This window comes from Physcomitrium patens, chromosome 1 (genome assembly GCF_059467195.1).
Source record: "Physcomitrium patens ecotype Gransden chromosome 1, ASM5946719v1, whole genome shotgun sequence".
Classification (NCBI taxonomy): Eukaryota; Viridiplantae; Streptophyta; class Bryopsida; order Funariales; family Funariaceae; genus Physcomitrium; species Physcomitrium patens.
This window is the reverse complement of record NC_143410.1, coordinates 25,068,136-25,082,406: the sequence shown is the minus strand read 5'-3', so window position 1 is coordinate 25,082,406 and position 14,271 is coordinate 25,068,136. Positions and strand designations below refer to the sequence as shown.

The window sequence follows — 14,271 nt, the reverse complement described above, 5'->3', positions numbered from 1 at the left end:
TCGTTGCCAACCCTCCAGAGGCTCAAAGACGCTGTCTCGTGTACATGCGATTCGCACAATTCCTTATAGCTGTTTGCTATCTATGGTCCTTCAGACGATCTCTCAAACGAACTGGATTATACAAGATGTTCGAAACGATGTACTGCTCAAATGAGATAGCAACGTCGAAATTCATGAAGAGCAATATCAATCGTTACAATCAGCTGGAGGGCTGGTGTTGAGTTGCTTTACTTGACTTCCAAGCCTGGCACTGAAAATGCTTTGAAGCGATCTGGTGTCAATAGGATGTGAGCTATTTATTATTACTGCGGCGTTCAACGAGCAAGAATCCGACACTAGTCAAACGAAGCAGCGATTCCGTCGTTGGTCAAACGTGCGCCAACACATGTAACCAGTGTACCACTCTCGCCGTCGTCATGAGCTCGCGTCATCAACTTCCTTGGCAAGTTCCATTACGAGGTTTCGAACTTGTGCGGTAATCTGAAGAAAGAGCTGTCGAAGTTGATGTTGATTCCGTGCTATTGCATACTTTCGTGTTTCTCTCCGGCATTCTTTCGTCCATAAGGATTCTGAAAAAATCGCGTGCCTGTCAGGAACTCACACCAAGCTTACAATGATGATTCTGACGACTTCATTAGTGCACGATAGAATCTCGCTGGCGTGTTTTATTTCAATCTTCAACATCACCGAACCTGGTAAAAGATACAGCGTGTCTACACTGCAACAGTTGTGCACGCGCTGACTATGTAAATGATATCGCCATTTCTGTGCTGGATTATTTCACCCTGATTGAGTGAAATAATGCTTGGTGTACAAAATAATATTATTTTAACCAGTGCTAGGGTTTTGTGAGCGCAGGCCCTACAATCAGTTCAGTGGAGCTCTTGTCGAAATCTCTGACAAGTTAATGAAAGGCAGAACAAACGAGAACTTAATTTCGAAGTGGCCGACATTGTCACTCAATGCATACTTCGCCATCCTCACCAGCATACAATTGTGTGAGCAATCCCGGAGATTACTTGGCGCGCGGTTTCATGAGGCTGACAGTGTGGTAAAGTCATCTGGATTCGCAATAGATACTGAGCTCTAGATTCTCATGTTCTGTGATTCAGGCATATCGCTAAGAGCACTACATCTAAGAAGTTTTTGAATTGCAGTCATTGGAGAACTTGAAGCACAATGAGACGTCGAAGTTCTGCTGAGATAGGAACATACTTATCTTCTTCAAGATTAACAAGGGAAGATGTACTGTCACATCTATCGAGTATTCAATATGCCTTGGCCGCGAGAAGTTGTATCGAGTTGTAGCTGCCTTTGCCCACGATAGTATAAGCACGTTACAGAGACTTCATCCACTCTATCTCAAGTACAGTCAATGGTTTCAGTATCAGCCATATCCAGGTATCATGGCCCTCAACTAAATGAGATACGATGCGAGGGAGCAGGACGGCTTGTTCACAAACACGCTCTGCAGTGTGCCTCGACCTCGAAAAAGTTTTCGCAGCGGTCGTAACCATCTGGGGTTCTTAGATCGATTCAGATTATTTGGTTTGCGGCGACCGTTATTCCTTCGGCCCTGGCATTCAGTGCTGACGACGAATCTTGCTTCAAAACTTACAGATTTGTCATCTATTCAACCCAACATTATTTAAATCAAGCGCTGGATTTAGTCAAGAAAGTCCAGCTTTATGTGCACATAACGCTTTAGTGGTCATCGACACAACAGGTTTTTGTCTCTGCTTCGAACGTCTTGTGTGTCGCAAGTTGTGTGCTTATCCAATCTGTATTTCGCTGTTTCCTTCAAAATCTGTGATGCTGAATCATTTACACTGCTTACATATCTTTGAAAGTTGTCGCTACTTAATTGCAAGCACTGAGTTGTTAATGAAGGGTCTGAAATGCAGTTTCCGATCATCACATTGTTTTAAATAACACTTGTTTGGATTCTTACTCTCCAGTGTTCATGGTTTGCAGTCAGAGATTTCTCAAATACGCGATGTAATTTCTTTTATATTAGTCCTGGTTGTTTTGTCACGTGTTAGAAGTATGGACTGCTGAGTTTGTAGACATCGCTGGAGTATGGAGAACATGGAAGCGGTCCTGAATGATGATAACCTTGTGTGTCTTACACCTTATATTGGTTTCCGTATGATAGGTCACAATGTTGAGTGCTTCTTAGTGTTGTCAGAACTCTCAGTGTCAGTCCGTTCCTACGGACATGAACACTAGATTTTGCACGACGGAATCGTGGACGCCAGAGCGCACAAACTTGAAATATGCCTGTAACTAATTCTTCAGCCACCAAAATTGATGATAGGTACCACCAGTGCACGGCTTCACTAGACGTCTGCTACTCGATAAGTGAAATACCTGTAACCTTTTTTTTCCATCAATTTGACTGCGGGGCGAAGAAGGGTGATGATGGTGGGTTTCGTTCAGGTTCATCGGACAGGTCTGGAGGTGTGTGAGTATGACGTCCTGTGTGATTGCATTGTTGGTGCACATGCACTGGATACTATTCTTGGTTTTGAAATTCGGGTGATTTGTACGTCATGGTTACGATTAGTGATGGTTTTATCCATCACAGTTGAGCAGTACGAAGTCGAATAATGAAGAAGTTGCTCTCTGCAGAGGGGTAAAAGGTAAAAAAAATTCTCGATGACAGTATATTCCTTATAAGATAAAAACAAGATACGGCTTTTGTCGTGCCTCTAAATGCATCACTTCGTTGAATCGTGATGTTGAACCATGTTTCATAGATCTATTCATCGACGCAGTGAACAACGAACCTTAAAGTCTGAGTGTCCTATGGCAGCATCAAGAACTACTTTTAAATTCCTTACCAGATTCATTCCTGCGTTCTTCATCTCGAGTACCTTAGCGCCTGTTTTCAATTATTTGAGCACCAAAATTTGTTTTGGATTAGGTCAGGTGACCATATATCCTGTGTCGTCTCTGCCCGAATCAGAAGTGCGCTCATTCGACAGCTGAAAGTTCGAACAATATCACACTGGCTTGAGCTGGTAGCTTTAAACGTATCAGCTCTTAAAACTAGCTGCTCGTGTACATAAATTTTTATCATGCTTTGTGATACTCAGGGATGGAGGTCAGCAGTTCATTTGCACACTCAAATAACCTGCCAGGAACTACTTCGGTTAGACCCCACCTTGTCAACTCAAGCTCAGTGAAGGACTTAAGGTTTCATGAAAGTTCAGGTTGTACAACTAGATGGAGAGATCTCGTTTTCAGTACTATGCTTTGACGATCCAAGAATCACTTCGGTGCAGTTTAGACTCCAGAGGCATTCTGCGGAGGTCTCTTCCTTCCAAAGAAACTTTATCCCAGCAGTGGCTCTTCCTTGTAACCCAGCCAAAAACAGCTTTGCAGGTGCCAAGTAACAGGTATGTGGTAAGACCCAATACAGTGTACCCGACGTGCACGTTTCCCCTGTCAATTGCTCTCCTGGTCTGCTCCATTCACATTTTTGTAGATCAGACTGTACCAGTCATTTTCAAGTCTACATTTGTGATGCAGATTGAACGGTAAGTGCAAAAGCCTGAGTTCCTGTTCTCTCGAGACAGTTGACTCAAACCATTGAAGTCACAAGTATTATAATTTTTGTGTCATCCACTTTGACTTGGTTTCATTTTTTACCTTCTTTTTCTCAGTTGTAAATTTGAGGTGTTGAGTGGAACAGCAAATCTCACCATCGGTACACCAGACAAACCCTGCGATTTTACTGCGGGTGCCACTATTTGTGTTTATTACCCGGCAGCAACACCTATTCATCTGAAAATCCTGCCTCCCAGAGATCAACAAGTGTGAACCAATTCATTGAGTTCCATGACCACCCAATATCCTATCCCCGCCTGAAATTCTGGGGCTATGTTCTATGAAGGTATTAGATCTCTGGACAGCGATTTCCTCTAACTCTCGCACCTCGTAAATCACCAAGATTCAGCTAGAACATTGACCAGGTAAGCCTAATGGTTTGGAGTTATTATATTCCATCATGATTTTCTCACTAGTCGTTTCTGAATATAAACCAGCAGAGAACAAGGTCTCATCGTGTTTTTCTTTTCCTTTTTTGTCAGAAATGAAGCAAGACGATGCTATTAATACATCCGATTTCTTCCTTGTTCCAGTAAGGCGCACCCGACCTTCAGTCACCGACAACGCAGATTAGGATGAGGGGGGTAGGTCGTAAGTAGCCATTACAGACAGGTAACCTGAAGTCTTTATTGTCGATCCCTGGTGTAATCATGATACCCAAGACGATTTGACCTACGAATTCGAGGACACGGCCCTGTGATCAAAGGCCACAGTGCCACACTTGATTTCATGCAAGTACCTCAGAGATCAGCATCTTGAATTCGTTGAATGGATATTTCTCGGATAAAAATCCCCCTCGAATTGCTGGAACGATCACTGTGTGCAGATTGTTTACATCAGTCGTGGTTCGAAAAGAATATAGTCCACGGGATTGATTCAACCTACTGCATACAGGGCCCCAGCATCGGCCCTCCACCAGCCAGAATGGAGACAGCCTGTGGTGGAACCACTCCACTCAGTTCACGATGTCATTTCTTCCACTCAGCAACCCCGAAAAGCGAACTGCGAATTAACAACTAGTGGCACTAATTTCAGAAGTTTCCCCTTTCCCATTGACGAATGCTTTTGTTCGAGATAGATCCGGTGAACAGAACAACGTGGTGGAGTGCTTATCTTCTTTCTCTGATAGGACGAGAGTAGAGACAATGTTTCAGCCAACAAAGCTTGATGGGTTATGATCTCATCCTCATCACAGTGCCGTGCAAAATTGTTTCTTCTGTTTGTCGGTTGTCTGCTTTGGGCAGTACATCTCCACCTGCTGGATGATCCACCTTGGTTTCGTCCGTATCTAAACTCAAGCAAATTTCCTTTTTCTCTTTCCGTTTTTTCTCTCTTCTTTGTACCGTTGTGTGCCACTTCATTCTACCATCGAAGCAAAACCTCATGAACCCTCCAACTTTCACAGCTGATCTGAGCCTCTCCTAGAGGGAACGTGTGCCGCGAAGCCATGATCATGTTCCGAATTGTCTTTTTTGCATTGTTATGATTATTATTGTTATCATGATTTTAGATAAAACAGATGGATGCTCTGTCACAGGGTGCAAGGTTCCAACGCTTTCATGTTCCAGCATCACTTTGCGATCTGCGCAGAATGGGAATCCTCCAGTGTTTCACCAGATACGAGGTTTAGAAATTTGTAAGCTTCTCTCACCCCATGTGTCTACTAGTAAAAAAGGGTTCTGAGAAAAAGCCAGGGATAGTATTGAAGTCGTTGAAAGCAGATTGTTCTTCATGCTGCTCACTTCTTTTCTTTTTTTCTTTTTCCTTCTTTTTTAATGTATTTGACCTTCATACAGGCTGCTTGCTCAAGTAACTGTTGTCCATTGCGCTAGAAAGCGATACTGTCAAATTTGTCCGAAAGCCTCTGTTGCCCAATTTGCCACAAAGTAACATTTCCGCTGGAAGACAGGAGCATGAAAACTTGAATAAATAAATAAAGCGACCAATCGCTTTCCCCTTGACCTGATGGTCAGGACCTGTTTCTCAAGATCAATAGGTTCAAATAAACTGTGAAACCAAAGGTTAGAAAAATGAACAAATATATAAAAACAATGTGATAATGTAGTATTCTTTGGAATGAAGCTACAAATTGAATTCAAAGTGTGATTTCCTCAAACAACTGTATGCAAAAGTATAAAAAATTAAAATTAAAAAATGCACCGAACTTGTACAAATAGAGTACTACTGAATGCCTTGATGCATTTTTAATGATTTCTAATGCCAAGTATATGTTGAAATCAAATTCTAAATAATTTCCATTCCTAAATGGGCAGGTGTTTCTTTCTCGTTCGTTATTCATCGAAAAAATAAATAAATACTACGTGCATTATAGCAAATTAATATTCTGATTTTGATGTTGTACAATGTTATTAACTCGATTTTTTTCTGCGAGTCTTTTGTTCTCTGGGGATGATAGGAACGATTAACTCTATGATGCAAAACAAAATCCCATGTGCAGATATAATCAACATGAATATATTTTTAAAAAATCATAAGAATATATTTATACCTATATCTGGATTATTTCATTTTATTGTTTTTCTTCTTATCATAGTGGTGAAAGATTAATTAAAGGGTTACTTAAAAGTGACTTTTTCCTTTCGAAATTATCATTAGACAAGATGGAGAAAACCCAATTTCAAAATCATAAAAGGGTAAGTGATGTTACTTCCTACACTGAAGAGATTTGCCTATGGATCTTACTTTCATACAGTTTTAATCAAAGAATAGTATTATACTCTAACATGAGTTATCAGTAGGGGCAACATACACTAGGGGAGTGATTACGCTCTCCTCATCAGTACCAAAACCCTCACTTCTTCAGTCACACAAATGTATATTAAAATGTATAAATTATTACTACCAATAATGACGATGCTAATGACAATGTAAACATTAAAATAAAATAAAATAAAATAAGTTGGTAGATGTAGCTATTACGATGCTGTAGGAAGCAAATTAAATCAATGAAAAGATGGTGCACGATTCTACAGCATCTTCAACACCTTGAATAGTGTTTCATGATTCCATAGAATTTTGGCTCCAAAATCATTGAATAACAAATTAGTGAACTGTATTCAACTTTTGATGTTATATTCATCCATATATATATATATATATATATATATTTATATAAATGCAACTTGCAACGAAGTAATTGGTGCCTAAGTTTTTGTTTTCCAAAGAATTTATCATTATTATTATTTTTGAATGTGATTGCACTTCCAATGGTTGTGACCATTTCTGAAATTAATCTTCACTTTTTTATTTGGAAGCCATTTATTCTTCTTATTGTCTCTCATTATGTATAATCAAATTGAAAATTTTAAACAGTGAAAACTGTTAAGGTACATTATTCTACAATATCACTGTTGAGCCTGAGAATCAAAAAGAATAACTATTAGAAATACCTTTTATATGAAATGAACAAAATATCTTTTAGCATTGATATTTTTATATTAAGTATAATTGTTGACCAAAACACAAAGCATACATTTTCTACATCTTCATTCTATTTAACTCAGTATGTATGTATGTATGTATATATATATATATATATATAGATAAAAATATTACAAATAAATAATTTAGCAATAAATATGATAAAACTTAAAATATTCATACATATGGTTGATTTTATCTTATTTTAATAATCATGAACTCACTTAACATTTAGTTTTCTTTATCAATCTATATTTAAATTATGAAATTTGTTAATACATGATACAAAATTACTTTGATACACTTATTTTTACAAGATTTAAAGAGTAGCTATGTCAATTTTGAAGCCAATACACTAAATCTAGAAATTATGGTATTATATAATCAAATGACCATATATATTTTTATACTTTTTATACTTTTTATAAAAAGATATAATGAATCAATCAACCAACACAACCATACAAGCAAAGCAAATATGGCAAAATGCTATGACCATGAAGTCATAAAACAAAAGAACAAGAGCCATCACCACCAATGTCCAAATCTCATGTTCATCATCAACTCCCTTTTATTTATTTATTTACTTATTTTTGTGTATTCTGTTTGAATTTCCTCCACACACTCACCTCATGTTGTTATTAGAAATGGGGTTACAAAAACTTGTTCAAATTGATGAATGGTTCAATATATTATTTTTTCATCCATCCATTATCTTATTTCTAAATATGGAAGCATAGGAGAATAAGTCTAATTGAGGTAGTAAATCCCCAAATAGTGTGACTATCTCTCTATGTGTGTGCATATATATATATATATATATATATTTAATTAGTCCCACATTCACATAAACATATTGATGAAATGTAAGTGATTAGGTAAGGATTAGGGCACCTGAGGAGGAATAGCCAAGGGGAAAGGAAATCAAAAGCAATAGGAACAAGGGACATGATAAGTGGATGAGTTGATATAAGTGCCCCCTTTATCACTTCCTTACACACATAATAAACTAATACAAAAAAATCAGCTTAAAATTGAATTATATAAATCAATTCAATCCACCTACCAATTTACACAAATGATGGGGTGAGGAGTTCAAAGAGAGGGGCAAAGAGGTTTGGGTGGGTAGATAGATGGATGGATGGATGGATGGATGACATCCAATTAGGTTTTCATCCCATTACAACATACTTTCATCCAAAAGTGTGTTCATTCGTTGTTATTATCATTTGTTGATGTGACTATTATTGTTTACGTTCCCACTTACTCTACATCCTTCATTTTGACCCTTTTTTATTGAATCATGTGGCCTCAAATCCTTCAGTTCTAACAAGTATTGGATCAATTATTCATCCGCGTAGCCACATCCATCTATTTTTCTCATCCAATGAGCCCATAAATCCAATGGCATGGTGTGTAGATGCCCATTCCAACAACTTTTAAAGACTCTTCCAAACATAAAAATTAGAATTGATTGGGTTTAGGGAAAGAAAATTGGGCTTGGAAAGTTTCCATTCTTATTCGTCCTTTCTTATAATAGTAACTTAAAATGTGCCTTGAATCATGCAATTTTCCTAAATTGCTTTCATTTAATGGTGTGATTTAAGACAAACCCATTTTGGAACCAACTTGTACTATCAATCATTCAATGAATAGTGGCACATTTTCCAAGTGTTGATGGACGTACCCATGTAGTTGAAATAAACTAATTCAGCGCCAGTTTACTCATGTGGGTCTAATGGTGATGCTTAAAATATGGTGCTCTAATCAGGTCACACATTAATACATACAAACATGCATGTAGAAACATATATATATATATATATATGTAATGAATGAGTGAATGAATGATGCTCAGAAATACTTGTATCTGTATTTAATTTACTGAATATGAAGTATAGTAATATTTATAACTTTATTGTCCAGCAGAAATAAAATAAAAAAAACTATTTTGTGCAAAGAAATTGTTTTGTTCAAATAAATACGTGCAAAGAAAAATCTCTATGTGGCATTAGATGCATGTACTTTAAAAGACTTGTTCATTACATTCAGAAACATTTACTATTGGTATATTAAGAAGCTATTATGATAATTGTTTTACTATGTTAGTTTGTGTGTCAATCATAACATTCATTGTTAATCAAAATTCATCAAGACTATATTTCTCTCAAAGCACATGAACTATACTTTGAAGAGTCGAAAATTAATGTATTTCATAAAAAGGCTCAAAGAGTGAAAAAGTCAGCCTGTACATTCAGAATTCGAAATTCTATTGGCATCTTCATATTTAATCTTTAAAAAGTGATATATACAATTACAAAAGTGTAACCATATTTATTACTTAAATTTAAAAGTAAAGTACATACGCTTAAGTATATTTGATTAAAATAAATATATATTGAAATGTCGACATCATTTGGATTTAGTGTAAAAATATATATATATATATATATATATATTTCATTAATATAAATTTTTATGATTCTAAAATTATTTAAAAGTATAAATTTGTACTTTCGTCTTAAAATCTTACAAATAATTAACAAAGATTTGATATTGTTGTGTATCATGTTTTCTGCGTTTAATTTCACCTTTATAAATTGTAAAAATAAATAAATAAATCAAATCAAATCAGAATATTGCAATATATATTTCTATATTAAAATTAAAAAGTTAATTTAATATTTTAAAAAATATTACATGTTTACGAAGGATAAACTGAAAAAAATTATACTTCAAGCTGGACTTCAACACCTATTTGGCAAACATTATGATTTTTCAATTTTTTTTTATTGTTAGCGCAGTATTTCTTTCTGTAAACTGCATGGTATTATTCAAGCAATTCTTCATCTAAAAAATAAAAAATTAAACCTAAAACTTTGGTTTTTATTTCAATTAAACTTGTAAAATGTAGATTTTAAAGAAACTTGGCGTTGTAATAAATAACCTCATCATTTTCATACGACAAACAATACCAACAACAAATGATACACCATAACAGCAACACCACTTACATCAAAGTCATAAAAAGAGACAAAATCAAGAAAAAAACACAGATGGAAACACACCAGTTCTGAACCCAACCTGGCAAGCAGTTAAAATACAGGAACAAAGTACAAGGCACCAAGTGTAACCAAACTTGTGGAACGGAGACAAAAGGGGCTATTGGAGGGAAAGCCTACTCCACTTCACTCCACTCAACTCCTCCAACCATACCCACACAAACAAACTCACACACTTAGACACACAGAATACAACCAAAACAATGCTCACAGTTGTATAGTTTGTGGGTGGAGAAGCGGAAGTGGGTGTGGAGGGTGGATGTGTGAGAAAGGAGTGAGTAAGTTAGAGGGTGTCAAAGGGAGCCCCCAAAAGCAATAGGGTAGAGAAGAGAGAGTGGGGGCATTCATTCATTCAGAGAGGGAGGGGCTATTACTCAGGCAGGGGCTGTCTGTCTGACTGTCTTCGCCCCTGCGCGCCTTCACGAGCGCTTACAGAAGTAGGCTCCGACAGGAGCACAACTGCAGTCATCGGGTCGCACGATGCCAGATTCGGGATCCGACGGCTACTAGACACTCGCCGATTATTATAATCGCGGTTTAATGGATCGGCATGGTGGTCCGAGGAAGGGAGGGAGTGAGGAGGCGTTGGGCATCGGCTTCGCTACTACTCTGCACTGCTCGTCCCCCACCTACCCCCCCCCCCTACTCCCCCTGGATCTCTCTCTCCACCTCGCGGTTCCTGGTACCTCTGGTGCTATAAACTCAACTTGAATCTCACATTCGCTCATGTTGGCTAGTCTCTCACCTGTAACTTGCCATGGTGTGATGCAGCTGGTTGATCGGTTGGGTTGTGTGTGCATTCATACCATTAGGGGTTTTATAAGATCAGTGCAGTGCGTATTAAGGGTTTGGTTTGATCGTGGTTGGTAGTGGTCGTCTTTTCGCTCAGGTGGGAGGTTTGCAGGAGGTGTAGGAAAGGGGAGCTGGTGGTGAGAGTGAAGTTGAGGATTAGCAGGAGGCAGAGGAGGAGGACGAGAATGAGATGAGCAGGATGGGTAATGAATGCGCCCGGAGAAGGGACGAGGGAGATGTGGGGTGAGAGAGAGAGAGAGAGAGAGGAGGGTGATAGAGGAGGTGGTGCGTGGATGAGGTGGTGATGAAGTGCGAGGTGAGAGGGTGGTGCCGGGTATGTGTTCATGGCCGGGTTGGAAGATGTTGGACAACGGCCCTCGAGCAACCCAGCTTCTGACGACGAGCAGAGTGGGAGCAGTGGGGGAGGGAGGAAACGAGGAAAGCAACCAGCTTTGAGTAATCAGCTTGCAGTTCTGGAATCGGCTCGGAAACCCCGAGGACGACCGCCGGGTTCGAAAAACAAGCCCAAGCCTCCCATTATTATCACGCGAGAGAATGGGCAGGCGATGCGGCCTCACATCCTGGAGATTGCGGGCGGGTGCGACGTGGGTGACTCCGTGGCGTCGTTCTCCCGGCGACGCCAGCGAGGGGTTCATGTGCTGGGCGCCAGTGGAATCGTCTCGAATGTTACGCTGCGCCAGCCCACGACGCCTGGTGCAACTGTCACGTTTCATGGGCGATTTGAGATAATCTCCCTCTCCGGCGCATTTCTACCTCATCTAACTTCACAGCCCACCACGGGGCTCACTGTGACTCTCGCTGGGGCTGCGGGACAAGTTCTTGGGGGGAGTGTAGTTGGCACACTCATGGCAGCGGGACCTGTGCTCGTGATTGCGGCGTCGTTCCTAGGCCCGACTTACGAACGGCTACCGCTAGACCCTGACGATGAAGGTCCAAGTGGAGGGTTAATAATCGGAGGTGGAAGCTCCAACCAGCCCCCTCCGTTAGCTATCCAGGCCCCAGGGCTGAATTATCCCGGGGGTTTGCAGTCGCTCTACAACATTGTCACGGCACAGAACCCCAACCTGAGCAACCAGCATCAACAATTGTCCACACAGGACGTGTTGAGCCAGTGGGCACCTTCGGGGGGCGGAGGTGGAAGTGGCCAGCAGCATGGTCATAGTCATCATCAGCGCGGTCAGTACTCATGAAGCTAGCTGCCAAAGTCACCAGACTTCTTTGCTATTGCGGCAAGGGCGGACTGGGTCCCATTATACACTGGAAGTGACTCTCCACGCCCAAGTGCTGGCGGTGTTTCGTCGGATAAGAGGCAGTTCTCTAACTCTTTTGTTGAGTTAATAGCCAATACTTATGCACTCGGACGATAACAATTTGGTAGGCGATTAAATCATCCGCTGCTCAGAGGCATCACAGGATTCTTTACCATTACTAGTGCAATAGATCAACGATGTGTTCCATCGGAATGATTTGAGATGCCACAATTGACCTCCCGGAAACTAAGCCGTGACAGCTAGTTCCGTCGCTTACTCTGATTCTCTTCAATGCGTGCTATTGTACTGGTGGTGAAGAGGTGCATGAAGAGACTGCTCCTTTGGCTTGCGTGTAGGTCTAATTTTTTGCTAGTCTGTGCAGGCACGGCTGTTATCTTAGTCTTTTCATTCAGAAAAAAAAAACACCAAACTTTAGCCGCACCCCTTTGTTGTTAATTCATACTGTGAGCATTTTGATAAATTCTCTACCATTTATTCTTTCTATCAGTTTTTCCGGGATCAGCCTTGTCTGCTTCTCAATTGTAGTGGACAGCGTGTCTTAGTGCAATATTTTCAGAACTTAAATGTGACCAGGGGAGAGTTAATTTGTTTCAGTGTTTCTTCTCTTTGTGGTCGTAGTTTTCATCGGTCTTTGGCTCTCTGCCGTAGATTTTGAGACGTAGATAGCCGAACTACATGTGCAGATAACCGTTGGAAGTATTTTAAGGTCCTGCTCCCATTCATTTCAAGGTTAACTCAGAAGTGTTGTAGGATTGCCTGCCCGAGGCGTTAGTTCTTTCTAAGAGTGAGAGGTGTCGAAAATTTTCCTAGAGCACTTCTTGTTTTCATGGGATCTGGGACCAGCTAGTTCGCCACTGTATTCATGTAAATGGCAGGCAACTTAATATGAAAAGACGATTTAATGGATAGGTGTATCATAATCATTTCCCTTTGTGATTGTGTTTTAAAAAATAAATTTATGAAATGGTAAAAGGTCACAAATGAGCGTTCTAAAGTGAGACCAATTTTGCAATTTGGTGTGCACTGCTCTAACCAGCAAACACCATTTCTTGTTGTGTCAGTGGTTTATATTCTGGAATTTGGTTTTATGCTATCAGATGCAGAGAACGGATTCCGGTGGGTGATCAATATTTGGTTTGAAGTGACGTGACCAATATCTGAGATCTCTGGTTGGGAGTTAGTGGCCCGGCAGCTGCGTACGTTAGGTCTTGGTATTCATTGATAATGTCACACATTGTTCCAACTCCATCTGTGAGTGCAATTTCCAACATCTGAAACAAAAGTTGAGGTCCCTTGTAACCTTTGACTTGGCACCACTTTGTCATTGGCAATCGCATAGCAGGAAGGAGTGGCACGTACGCTCTGTTTGTAGTAGTGACCAAGCAATGATTCTCAGTCCCTAATGCAAATCGAGAGTCCCACATGTCAGCTGAGTATTACAATTGCTAGCAGTATGACCTAGACTCGGTGGTTAGTTACCGAATTCGATCAACTTTGCCAGGTAACTTTCTTCGTTGTCTTTTGGTACTGAATGTAGTAGCTACGAGTGTAGTAACTGATTGCTTGAATGCAACTAATGTGATGATGAGCGCCTCTCATGCCCTACTGAAACATTTGTGATAAGTTGTATGCTTGTGGGTCCAATAGTCTGTGATGTTGTAGAAGTGGATTACTTTGAAATCGAGCAATCAGTTCAGACTGTCTTTCTTCCAACGGGATCGTTTTGAGATCTGGGAATTGTGCTGCTAATGTCGCACATTGTCTGATCTTTTCAGATGCACCTACCCATTCTCGCAAGTTTTTCTACTCATCTGCAATGGCACCTCTGCTTTTGAATAAAGACTTCGCTGCCGAACCGTAGTGCATGTCACTGAGGGGCGAATCTGAGCATTAAATACAATTCCAATGCCTAAAACCTTTATGCAACTGAAGACGTGTTTTCTGGCAGAGGCTATTCCCATATCCCAGTGTCTTACAGAATATGTAGCGGATCTCATGGAGGAAATTGGTACAGCAAGTCAAGGTACAATGTCTCATGCGGATGTTTGACATGCGTGTACTTCTCTGTCGTT

The 14,271-nt window shown here is 39.9% G+C and overlaps 2 protein-coding genes and 1 long non-coding RNA gene across 4 annotated transcripts; all 3 read left to right on the top strand.

Moving 5' to 3' along the window:
- The first annotated feature begins 3,089 nt into the window (after positions 1-3,089).
- On the top strand, positions 3,090-4,342 carry LOC141045991 (uncharacterized). Of its 2 annotated transcripts, none has more exons than XM_073537559.2 (3): positions 3,090-3,401; positions 3,698-3,977; positions 4,146-4,342. In XM_073537559.2, the coding sequence occupies exons 1-2, from the start codon at positions 3,229-3,231 to the stop codon at positions 3,894-3,896; spliced, it is 372 nt and encodes a 123-aa protein (XP_073393660.1). In that variant the 5' UTR covers positions 3,090-3,228; the 3' UTR covers positions 3,897-3,977; positions 4,146-4,342. The 2 variants fall into 2 exon arrangements, with proteins under 2 accessions (XP_073393660.1, XP_073393658.1); XM_073537557.2 differs by having other exon boundaries at positions 4,095-4,342.
- A 784-nt stretch (positions 4,343-5,126) lies between these two features.
- On the top strand, positions 5,127-5,516 carry LOC149989956 (uncharacterized). Its single transcript, XR_016505625.1, has 2 exons — positions 5,127-5,248; positions 5,409-5,516. It is a non-coding gene; the product is annotated as an uncharacterized LOC149989956 (long non-coding RNA).
- A 5,331-nt stretch (positions 5,517-10,847) lies between these two features.
- LOC112284231 (AT-hook motif nuclear-localized protein 16) lies at positions 10,848-13,105 on the top strand. Its single transcript, XM_024523866.3, has one exon. It carries the CDS (start codon positions 11,252-11,254, stop codon positions 12,116-12,118), a length of 867 nt encoding a protein of 288 aa, XP_024379634.1. The 5' UTR covers positions 10,848-11,251; the 3' UTR covers positions 12,119-13,105.
- Positions 13,106-14,271: the final 1,166 nt, after the last annotated feature.

Excerpts from the sequence above, each read along its gene's own strand:
- LOC141045991 (XM_073537559.2), top strand. The coding sequence starts at position 3,229 with ATGGAGAGATCTCGTTTTCAGTACTATGCTTTGACGATCCAAGAATCA. Across the intron at positions 3,402-3,697 it reads TTGCAGGTGCCAAGTAACAG|CAAATCTCACCATCGGTACA; the intron begins GTATGTGGTAAG and ends TGAGTGGAACAG.
- LOC112284231 (XM_024523866.3), top strand. The coding sequence starts at position 11,252 with ATGGCCGGGTTGGAAGATGTTGGACAACGGCCCTCGAGCAACCCAGCT.